The following is a 13186-nucleotide window of genomic DNA, read 5'->3' as shown; positions in this document are numbered from 1 at the left end:
AAGTCTCTTTCACAGACACGATTTTATTAAACCAACAAATGAATCAGAAATTGACGAAATTGGACCTGAATATACAGTAAAAACAAAAGAAACAAAACACAAAAATTTGTACTTGAAAAATCAGACTTCAGATTTAAATTGAACAATTTTCAAATCTGCTTTTACCATTGCAACAGCAAGACATCAACAGCCTTTGTATAAGTCATGCAAATTCTGTAACATGTGATACACCCCAAAAAAAGGCTACACATTTTTATTTTTGTAATTAAGTTGTTTTTGTGGGTCTATATTAGGAAATGCATAATCATTCATTCTAATCTGTCTGCTTATGGGGGATAGTTCATGTTGAAAATTCAATAGTATCTACTGGTATTGTGTTTCATTGCCATTTACAGAGTTTTCTCCCTTAATTTTGAATTCTATAGTACATTCTTTATATTTAATATTTCCTATGAGCAGCCACATGTTAATATCTGCTTACTACAACATTTTAAACAAAATATCAAAAATAAAAATATGTAGGCTTTCCAACCATGAATCATATTTTGCATGATTCTTAGATGGGGTACTACTAAAGAGTCTAACAGCATAAAGACAAGAATATGTGTCCTGACTGTTTATTTTTTCTAGCCTGTCCTGGATTTGTTTAACCATACATCATTGCCCTACCTTTTTATTTAAAATTTGAAGCTCTTGAGATAAAAATTTTAGAATCCTATTAAATCTTGCTATATATACCCCCCCCCATGAAGTCAAAGTTCAAATATGTACAAAAAAATTATATTCAATGTAAACTGCTATTTCAAGGATAGGTCAGTCTTAACATCAGGCAGAGGGTGATTCATCATATCTCAAGATGATCGATGAAACTGCTCAAATACATTTATTAGGACATAAAAACTTTTCCTTCATTCACTTCCTTGGATCTGTTATAAAATGTGAAATATCTTTTGACTGGTTGTAGTATTAAAATTCTGGCAGTACATTTTTCCATACTTTTTTGTTGAAGAACTTAACCAAATTGTAAGTGTTAATATCTTAGTGACCAACTTTCATTTGCATTTTTATTTTTGATTACAGTTCTACTGAAAAATTTCCAATAAAAAAATATTTGGAATTAAGAAATGCATGAATCACTATTCATAAGTTTTTGCCTGGTTTTACAACAGAGCTATACTTAAATACTATAATCTTTTAAGAAAAGAGGACTTGACTTTTATAGGATTATTCTACTTATGACTTAAGGGTATAGAATTAGAGACAATATTTTAATTGAGTTATTGCCAAATGGATTAAAATAAAAAGACTTTTCCCACAACCATTCCTCAATTCAAATAAGTGATATTCAAATAGAGAAATATAAACAAGAAATAGTCACCTTTCTGAGACAAATCTAATTCACACACACTACAAAATATTTCCCAAGCATAAATCATCTACTAAAATTACAAGGGTTAAACTATTTCACATGATTTGTTAAAAAAAATAACAGTAAATAATTTCTTTTCACTATAAATGTATTATATTTGGAACAGATGTAATTATTTAATTGTAAATCCAGTGGGAAACACCCACTGATAAATGACACAGCTTTTTACATCGTAAAATATGCATACATTATATACCATAAGCAATTGTACCCACATAGTAAATTACTCAAACAGAAAATTTATGACAATATTTTGCAAGAGTTATCTCCCTCTTACAAAGTAATTTAAACAAGTAATATGATTATTATGTAATGAGGTTAACTCTGTTTCTTTTATTGTTTAACTACAAAGCAGGAAAATTTTAATACTATCTTTTTTCTCAACTTTTCCAATCAAGCGGCATTAAATTCACAATTATCAGACCCATGGCCAAAACTTTATTGTAAAGGGTTCAGAAGGCGATTATTTGGAAGAAATTTGTTCAGACTTTATAAGAGTTTTTTTTTTTTATTTCTTTGTTGCTTCTATAGGTGGGGGTCATCATAATCCCCCTCCCAAACCCCTCCAGTATGGGTATGATTATAATATTTCAAATTATATTATCAACTCCTATTGTTCAGTATTTGCAACATCATCATTTTTGTGCTATAATGTCTGCAAAAAAAAAAAAAAAAACCAGAATTAGAATATTCATCTAATGACACTATAGAAACTGTCACATCTAATGCCTGTGTCATCCAACATGCACCCCCCCACCCACAAAAAAAAAAAAAAAAAAACCTGTCACAGATCATAACCATGTCAACAAAAAACCAAATCATGACCGGACATCCTACTATATACGGTTTATAATGAGCCATTGTACACATATAATTTTCTCACACATTTTGACAATGACTTTGTCACAGCTGACAACTTTCCTTATGATACCTAAAAACCTTTATAAATATCTTAATACTTTCTCAAGTATTTATCATTTAAAGTAGTAAACTTTTTTCTTCGTCAATGCTGACTTTGTTCTGATAGACATTATTTTTTGATGAAAATTGGTTTAAATACTTAGATAGTTCTTTAAGTTCTGGATTTCTATCATAATTGGTCTGAAAATGTTGAAAAACGATAATTAAATACCACAAAAACTGTAATAATTGGTTTGGTAAAGTCTTATTGACTTCTTATTCATGTATCAATGGTATTTTACATTTTGCAGGAAAAAAATCATGTGCTTTGTATTACCCACAAGCCAAAAAACTTCCCCTAAAAAAAAAGAGGTTTCAAAATTGCAGTTTTTCATGCTGTGCTGAAAACATTATGTCGGAAATATGATGTAAACTGGAGGAGATCACAGGAATTCTCCTTTAAGTCACATGATCTACACATGACAAGTCACACATTATTATCTTGGCACTACTTTGTCCATAATTCATCTCCATTATTAAAATCCAAACCTTAATTTGCTTGTATACATGGTAGAGACTTCATTGCGGTTTCCAATAGTCAAGGTTCTGGACCCCTCTTAGAAATAAGAAAAGAATTGTCACCAAATTACACAGCATAGTTAAATACCAATCATTAATGAGATTTTTGATGTTTTGTTTCCATATGTGTTTGCTGATACTGTTATATGTCGATATACCTATTTGTTGAACTCAAAACCAACCCTTTTAAGGTCTAAACTGGAGGACAAACAACCTCATGCTGTGATTTTTATCACATTTTCACACTCACTGACCCATCTTCAAAACCACATGAGAAATGTACTCTAAAAAGTAATTTCCTGACCACGACTTCATCTGCCCCCTACATCAATAAGGACATAACAAACCCATATGATAATAACAGAGGTGTGAAAAGTACCAATAAAATAATTACTAAGTACTCTGGGCTCACACTACTATGGAAAGGTCCATTTCTGAACTCTAGTTTATGACTATTTGACCTTCTATCTTTACAGGGAAGTCAATATAACTCTTCACTTCTCTTAAAAGTACAACAATATAATTGACATCTGTCACACAGGTGAAGTTTTTCACCAATGCATTACAACACAAACTTCAAGTGTGGTTTTTAAATGGTATGGACCAAAGTCAAAAGCATCATACAGGACATGTGCACCTGGTGTGTCCTGCCTCTTAATTCCAAAAATAGCATTAGAAAAGTTAAGTGTCAAACAAACATCAACAGTTTCCATGCTAACACTAAGTGACAACAAAAGCACCCCTCCCTCCACCCCCCAGTTTTATTCTGACAGGTGTTGGCTAATGTTTGCACTGTTAGATAATTTCTGCATTCACCATGGTACAGACTTCTTCAAGCATCCAGAACATGGAAATATAGTTCATCTACAACCCTGACATACAATACAACTAAGTCAACAGGTTTAAGAGCAAAGCGAAATACACCCGATATGTAAATTAAGATCAGAAGTACCTTTTTTGACCTTGAAGAATCATATAGGTTCCCTGGCCTAAATTTTGTACCAATCTTCATCAAAATCAACAGAAGACCGTTGTTTCTAAGGGGGTCTAAGTATGGGTTCCAGATAAATATAGCTAACCTGTTTCACAACTTCTTAAGACAAAGGGAAGTAAAGAAAGAACAAGAACTTTACACAAACATAAAAAAAAACCATTGCAAAATAACAGAAAAGCTTACAATAACTGCTTTGAAAATTACTGTACAAGGAAAACATTGCCAGCAATATCCTACTGATGTATCGGTACGTATCATAATGAAGCAGATAAGTATGTCTGAGTGTAGATCAAGTTAAAAAATAATAAGCTCACTTATTCTAGGAGTAACAGACAGACAGACATTATCATGTTCATCTCCTGATACAGTTACATCAACAAGAAAAATTGTCTTCTTTCAGACTAAACTCAAGAAGACTTAATTACTTGTAGAAATAACCATTAACGATACATCTCACTGGTTATTACATCACCATATTGAGCTAGAGTTGTGTTTTATTAAGGATTTTTCTGTAGAGACCAATTGCATATTCTCAGAAACACCATGGCCAGATAAGTAATTATCTACTAACACATCAACAAGTTTTTTATATCAGAAGTCATCCTTTCTCCCACCTTAAAGTACAAACTTATCTAATGTTACTTCATAAAAATCTACTTTAATAAGTACAATTAGCTCTTAGCATTTTCTTCTTCAATAATTGAAATGTTATGCATTTGATATTTCTGCTTGGAGAAAAGAGAAAATACATTTGTCAAATTTAATAAAAAAATCCAATCATGCCATTATGACTTGCTGTTACTTAGGTGTTACTTAATCATAAGATAAAAGATGAGAACAGGCATATTGATCAATTGATTGTAGTTTAACGTCCTAATGCAGATATCATATGCATTTCTCCACAAAAACATCAATTGAACAGACTTTGATGTGAACAAGTCCAACATGTTGAGCCAAGTTTTTAACGAGCTAGTCTACAGAAGCAACAGCCTGCAGAAAGTTTGTTTGTTTGTTTGTTGTTGGGGTTTAATGTCTGAGCAGCAATATTTCAGCAATATTCAGACGATGAACATGAAATTGATGATAAAATGAACATGAAATGATGATGAAATGAAAAAGGGATGGGATACAAGGATAATGGGGTCGACAAATTTTGATTGCCACTGGAAATAGGGAGAGATGGGTAGGATCGGCAATTTAGCCTCCTGTGGCGGAGCCCTATGGTTCCTACTCCGGGAGAATACCACAGTAGGGTTCTTTAGCGTGCGAGGAACGTGGCATCTTTCCCAACACGGTGCACCACTATGGTTTGCGGTCAGGTTTTCCGTATTATAGCCTGACAACCCCAGCATGTAACACGCCAGGGGTACCCCATTCCACCACCTGGGGCACACATCCCAGTTGCTCTGTGGGCAGAGTGCCCTAGCCCCTGGCTAGGGTTCTGAGCACTATTTAGTTGCCTTTTACGACAAGCTTAGCGCTGCTGCAGGCCTATTCTTTTAACACCCGGACCTGCACGGGGCCCTGCAGAAAGCAATGTCCCCCCACTTAATCCTAATATTCAAACTCTGAGCCAACCAGTGGTTACATTACCTGGCAGATCAGAAGCAGAGACTGCAGAAAGCAATGTCCCCCCACTCAAACCTAATATTCAGACTCTGAGCCAACCAGTGGTTACATTACCTGGCAGATCAGAAGCAGAGACTGCAGAAAGCAATGTCCCCCACTCAAACCTAATATTCAGACTCTGAGCCAACCAGCGGTTACATTAGCACTACCTGGCATATCAGAAGCAGAGAAAATGGCAAAGTGGACCCCTCACAGACTTCATATTCATTTTTAGCTGCTTAATATTTTGGCTGTATTACACAACCATTCAAAACTTTGCTTCCATGCATGCATTGTGATGATATTATTCTAGTCATCTTTTTGAAAAGATAAATTTATTGCAACAGAAATAAATGAATCAATCAGTCAAATGATAATCAATGAAATATTTTTTTCACCTACCTCTTGTGGTGTACTCGATTCATCAGGTTGCTACACTTTGAAGTCAAGTGAGCAGGCATTCCTAACTTTATACTGTTATACATTGTCAATCTCTTGAGTAAAGCAGAACTTTTCCAAGTCCTATTTCTACAGAAATATCACTAGAGGCTTTTTCTACCACAACAAGTTTTGCCAGCTGCTTTTGAAAAGCAATGTAAAATCTACTCCAGGTCAGATGTATTGCATTTCCATATATTGACTTGGAATCAGTATCCTGGTATAAAATTGATACAATTGACCAGTGGCAAATTTATAAAATATTCTATTTTACTTAGAAAAACTCCTTGTGAGAAATTTGATCTAACTGCATATGTCGATGCCTACAGCAACAGATTCAGATGTACCTTCAACGATTATATATTTTTAGATGCCAAATATGTTGTGGATTAGATAAGACATTGCACATGGATTTTACATACCAGTATGCCTGCACTTCCTAATTTGTGACAGCAAATCTTATTTATACTTTTCGGTTTGAGGTAAAATGATATTCTTTCAATCTCTGCACTGAGGAATAGTAAATACTGACTGCATTCCAGAAATAAAGTTGCTTTTCCAAAGCATAAAGAAAATGTATATTTCACACTAAAATAAAAACTGGAACACAGTAAAATGTCTTTAAATTGAGTGATTTTGTCACAAGAATACCTTGAAATTCACTTAAAAAGTAATTTTCAACAAACAAGCTAGAAGATAGGGTATGTAAATTAAAAATTGATTACATCACTGATTGTATGTGAATGCCTATAATCCATCTATATGAACCTAATAGAGCAGATACAACACTATATCTACAAAAGTTGTTGACAGCCTCTGTAAAGTCAATATCTTGCAAAACTATGTCTTGTATTTAAAAATATATCCTTCCATAAATTGATGTCAACATCCCAAGACAATAAAATGATATAAATTTATCCATCCATAAACCTAGAAACAATACCATATTTTGTCATTTATCATCCCCAGCTGTTGCTATGCATATAAAGTAGAAATACACTGCTTCAAGGGAGTCACCTTATATGTAAATATATAAATTTCAACAAAATGACAAAAACAATTTGTAATTTATATCTGCTGTAATTGTCCAAAACCAAAATTTAATATTTACAGCTGGTCTGCACTATGTATCCACAATATATTCATATTTCTCATTTTGAATGGAGTAAATGTACACTTATATTACACTGACTTGAGAAATGAAGTCACTGAAATCTTACACTATATACCTACTACAGTAAGTTTTTTAACTATAAACCATGCAAGCAGACATATAGTCTCGTATATTTTTTTATAAAAGTAAACAGTCATGAAATTATGAACTTTCCCGGTATAAAGAAAATCCTAAGACTATTTCCTCCTGGGTTTTTCCAATTTTTTATACCATGAATTCCTCATGGAAACTTTACTCTTATGTCTAACTGCAATGACATTTTGACAAGATGTTGGAAGCATATAACACACATTTAAATTTCTTGCTAAACAAAAGTCAGTCCTTTGAAATCCAATCTCACTTACTATGTAATTAGAAAGTTAGATCAAAATTACGTGACTTGCCAAAATTGACTTGCAATTTGTCTTGGTTTCTTTATGTACAAATAATTATGTATGCAAGTTTTCCATTCAGTAAATATTGGTGTAACCTTTTATTAGAACTTTTATTCCGAAGCAAAATGGCAAGTGACTATGACTGCAGTTCTAGCCATTTCCTCTACATTACATGCATATCCCAGCAAGTGAAACTGTGGATTTAAGGCCAATTAATTGTCCTTAGAGTCTGCATACCACTCAAGAAAAAACTCCAATCCTTGATAAATGATGTATTGGAATTTCAATGTCAAAGTCATTCAAATAAATCCATACTTAGGGTCATTCACAAGAGTTGTTATATCAATCCATATAGAAATTGGAGTATAAAAAACAATAGTAAAACATTCTTATAACTGGGTATCAAATACATACTGATTGTTTATACAATCAATACCATACATAGCACTATATATATCTCAACTATTTTAATCTAATAAAACCATGGACAAGCCACAATCCATTGAAAGAAACTTTTCAGCCATTCAATTTAAAAAAAATTTGATTAATAGAATTAGATTACCAATTCATAAGATAGGAATTTATTTTCTTAAGATCAAACTGTGATCAATCAATGTTTCTTTTGTCTTCTTAAGGAAATTCTGCTCTTATCCATCAAAATCCATTAAAAAAAATATCCTTTGAAGTCTACGAGACTAGAAGACTATGGCGGACCTGCTTAGATGAAGTGAAGAGTATGTTGTATTCATAGCACTGATAGAGTATCTCATGAATCGAAACATTTAAAGGATTTGTCACAGGTATTTACACAGGTCACTATTTTTCAATATTTACTGATAATTTTTTACATAGATTGTCACAGTTCATTGACCATGTAATCAGTCATATTTAACCATTCAACAACCATTACTACTGATCACCTTAATTAATTACAGGTATCTTACAAATCAACTCTTGTGCACTGAGATCATGAATCCTTGATGATTTGTACCAGGACATTTTTATTACTGATTTGTTCAGTATTAAGTGTACATATTGGGTCATTTGGTAAACAAAAGATTGAGATAATAAGTTGTATAATATACATGTAAACACACATGTTTTGCTGGATTTACCATCTAGTCATACATGTACTTGAAAGTTAGGTGGTTATAAATAAACAAACACCACTTGAAATGACAAAGAGATTGATGCAGGTATTTAGTCATACCAAAATACAAACACAACTGGTCTTGTACTTGATTAGTACACTTGCAGTTAAAGTCTTTATAGTTACTTGTTTATTTACTGAGATCATGCTTTGAAGTCAACTCAACAGACCTTGTATGGCATTTCTGGCCTGGGCTCAATGAAGGAATTTCTTCAATCGAAAAATATTTTGAATTTTCATGGTAATCCCAGTCAGAGTCTTCAGATTTTCTTCACGAATTTTTTTTTCAAGGTCAAGATTTTAGACACCTTGTATGTCTAGTTATAGAGAATATAACAACCATATCTATTTCTAGTAACCGTGACCTTGATGTTTGACCCACAGACTTCAAATTCTTCAGATGTGTTGATTAAGCTTCTGTACAAGAACCATTCAAATCCAAGGATTAGAAGCACTTAAAATCAATTTTTCAGATGAAGGACTGTCATCTTCACCTACTTTATGACCTGAAATTTTCCTTGTTACTAAAACTTCCATTAATCCATTAAATAAAACTAAGATAAAGTGACAGAACCACAACAGATAGAAAGCTAAAATCTTGTCATATAGTGCATTAAATAAGGTTGAGGGATAAATACTACAACTAACCATGAGGCCTACAAAACATGGTTTAACCCACCATCTCCATCAGTAATACCAGAACCATTCATCAGGACCATTGTGGTTGTTTCCAACTTTCCAGTTTTTGCTTCGAAATTGCCATTGAAACAGACTACCCTTTGTTTTTCTATTGCCAAGAGTTTGCCTATCAGTTTGGTAATTTTGTATTTACCCTTTATTTACAAGAAAGAAAGAAAAATGAGGAAAAACAATAAAAAAAGTTTTATAAAAGATCCATCAATGCACTTTAAATGATTGCTTTTCTAGCTGTATACTATAAAACTTTTGCTGATGTTGCATAAATGTTTACAAACTTATGGTGTAATACTGAAAAAGTAATCAGCATAAATTTATCAGATTCAATTAAATGTTTACATATATATCAAGGTCATACCTTACATGACGAAGGTCATTCATCTGTTACATGAAATCTACTGAGGGCATTGGTGAACCTTATGTGTCAACTTAATGAATATCTATAGTTTAATAATTGGATCTAATTAGAAAATCACTCCAAATACACATGACTTAAACCAATCCACTGTAAGTTTTTGGCTAAATAACTATGTTAAGACAGGGCCTCCCCACAAAAGTCTATTTTGTTACACAATGAATAGTTTGTTAACAATTTTTATAATTGATATGTGCGGTCCCTTAATAAACCAGAAACTTGTATTAACCAGACATATGCTTAAGTAATCAGTTTCAATGTATTAAGGAGGTAGACATGGGGTAAGGGACATAACTCTTGAAATCAGTGATATGTCTGCATCATATTCAACTTCATCAAAGCCTACCGACCTTTCATTTGAAAAAGAATGAAATAAATCCAAGTTAGTTTAATGCTTAGAAAGATTGAAATAAAAAGCTTTACACAAATGTTTCAATGATTCTTAATAAGTTATGTCCCTTAACCTAGATCTATCTCCTTAAGGCAGTGTGATTGATACCGATCTAAACTAGAAAATTCTTCTTTTAAAAGAAGTTTGGTTAAAATAGCTTTGTCAATGAACAAAAAACTTCCCTTAAGCACATATATTTTAAAAATCTCAAATAAAACTAGTTTAAAGATGAAAAAAAAATGAAATGGATCATCCTTAAAAAAAAGAATTTTTTTCTCCAAAATTAATGGAACTATATCATATTCCAATCATGCAGTTAAACATTAGAATATCAAAAATAAATGACTGTTTGCACATGAAATTATATTTTCAATTCTCTGCTAAATAACATCATACCAATTTCTAAGCCACAGTTGTGACAGAGTTAACTCCCTTGAAATGGAAAAAAAATCCCAAGTGGGAAGACAACAAGCTACAGTCTAATGGGATGTCAATCAATCTCTATTTCTTTGTCAGGAAAACATCCTATGTTTAATCCAAAGAAAGGGGGGATTAAGATGTATCAATACAATATGTCTGAAATATTGATTGAATTTTTTTTATTGAGGATTCAATTCATATCGTTCCAGATAAAAATAAGATTAAAATTTACAACACCATTTAAAAGTATGGAAAACTTATGATTCTGTTTTGTGATATGGAGGTAAATTCTGATTCATTAATGTTAATAGTTAATTCTGTCTAAACATAGCAATGAAAACTTGTCACATTTTTTTCAACAACAAAAAACAATCACAATTTTCTTTTATACAATCTGTATACATGCAAATTATCAAGACTAATACACACATGTAATTTTATTCCTAAATACATCCTACACAGAAGAAGCATAGATAAGAACTGTCAGTTTCCAGGATTGAAGAGAATATAGTTAATTACTTAAAGAATTATCATTGCACTCCTATAAGGATTAGGAATCTGTTTGAGTGACATCCTATTTTTCAAGCCTTTTTTACAATGTTACATAACTTCATTGAAATGTAACATACATGATTTAAGTCTTGAACATGGACAAGTTAGTATGTTTCCCCTTTAGTAAAGTAAGATTCCAATTATTTCTCCACTGAAGATAGTAAAATTGAGATTCTAAAAAAAAAAGGGTTGACCTGGTAAAAACAAATACCCTGCAAAATGCTGAGTGATAAATGCAATATGCATCAAAATTAAACTTGTCTTATTTCAAACGTAGCATTTTGTCAATGTTTTAAAATTTCATCAAATTATCAACCAAAAGTGTGATAAACAAACAGACGAACAGACATGAGAATCTAACTCATCAGGTCAAGGTATCTTTAATAATAATAATGGTCAAATCAAAATGATATGATACTGTTCCCCTCCATATATTACACCAGTTCCAACATGGTCCTATTTTCTGACACAGGAAACAGAAGAGTTTACACCTATGGTTCCCACAGCCATGTGTTGATGAAACACAACATAATTAACAAGTGACAAATTTTGCATAATATGCATTTAAAATTATTACTTTTCTGAAATAGTATATCACATAAGTAAAACAAGACATTTTTTCTCACAATGTATTTTGCATTTTCCATTTCATCCTGTTCATTATTGAACAGTAAACAATACTAAGATTCTTGTAGTGTTTTTGGTCAACTGAACACATAATTGGGATTAATCCATATTTTTTACAATATATGTAGTTGCCAACCCATCATAAGTGAAAATACCACTTTGGGATTAATTCACACTTTTTATCATACATGGAAAATTGCCAACCCATCATAGGTGATATGACCATGATGACCCTTATTTCAAAATAAGGGCAAAGGTCATTGGGCATGAAGACCTTTTTCAAACCATGATTTGAATGCTAATAATAATCAACAGATGACTTGCAATTGATGATAATTCTTGGCATCAAAAACAGATATTGTCTGATATTACCTCATAATCTGATCAGTTGGCAGTCCGGAATCAGGGGGAAGATTCTGAGGTCCTAAACCTTCCCATTTCCTCTTTGATTAGGAAACTTAATTTTGTGTGAAACATGGGCAAAACTGAGCAAATGTAACTCCCTTCCACTTTTTTATTTACTAGATTGGGCCCCTCTTTCTAAAATAAATCTCTGGATCTGCCACTAGTTGGCAGCTGTAGTATCTGAAATAACCTTATTGATAGAGTTATCTGTTCGACATATTTAATCAAGTTCCACAGAATAGAAAAAATAAGAATTCCATTAACAAGAAAACCTATAACTTCTCAGGACAGATTGTATTTCACACATTAATGTCATTATAGGCGACATAGACACATTAAAAAAAATTTCCTTTTAGAAACCCTCTACCATCTTTCTCACAAAAGACCTGTTCAAATATAGATTCCCTTCAATGCAACAAATGAGCTACCTTTTTTCCCTGTTTCATTCAGTATATTGTATCAGTCTTAAGTAGTGGGCTACCTTTTTTCTCCCTGTTTCATTCAGTATATTGTATAAATCTTAATTAGTTTTTCGCCTTTTCAGTTAAAATGAGTGTTATCAACAGGCTAATTTTGTACTGGACTTGTCTCATTACCAGAAAAATTAGCTGTCATGGCTAGTAACTGGTAATTAAATATAGTCCCTTCAGGAAGAGTTAAGGTTTCATGTGGGTGTGGCCATTTGCATTCTGTAGCTCAGTGTATGAAATGATGAGCTGGTGTGCAAAGTAAAAGTTCCGTTTAAACAATCAATGTTGCTCGCAATTTCTGACAAATTTCAAAGAATACCATCTGGGTTACAGAATATTAACATTTTTTTCAACATCTTGCCAATTGGAAACAATTTTCAAGCCACCCCCCATGAAAATCAAATGACACATGTCTCAACTTGTGGTTAAACTCTTTTTTGCACTATTGTCCCTCCATGAAACCTGGTTGAATCTTCAGGATATGTAATTTTTATTACCTATAATTTTGAAGCTATTTTCCTTATTCTAAATATTAATAACAGTCCTGAACTTGCACTTAAGTGA

General features: G+C 32.3%; 1 protein-coding gene across 15 annotated transcripts in view; it reads right to left on the bottom strand.

The window, feature by feature from the left end:
- LOC148601119 (rap1 GTPase-activating protein 1-like) overlaps nt 1-13186 on the bottom strand; it is a 145923-nt gene that overhangs the window by 35139 nt on the left and 97598 nt on the right. Inside the window, exon 1 of one of the 15 annotated variants that reach the window (XM_088556115.1) lies at nt 5913-6998. The exons of the other annotated variants lie outside the window; for them this stretch is intronic. Within the exon in view, the coding sequence (XP_088412241.1) occupies nt 5913-5995 (83 nt within the window). The 5' untranslated portion in view covers nt 5996-6998. Of the gene's footprint in view, nt 1-5912; nt 6999-13186 lie in introns of those variants that run through there. 15 annotated transcript variants of the gene reach the window in all.

Source organism: Perna viridis, chromosome 12 (genome assembly GCF_037379345.1).
Source record: "Perna viridis isolate PV_CMFRI_1.1 ecotype Kerala chromosome 12, ASM3737934v1, whole genome shotgun sequence".
Classification (NCBI taxonomy): domain Eukaryota; kingdom Metazoa; phylum Mollusca; class Bivalvia; order Mytilida; family Mytilidae; genus Perna; species Perna viridis.
The sequence above is the reverse complement of the archived record's forward strand: the minus strand, read 5'-3'. Positions and strand labels throughout refer to the sequence as shown.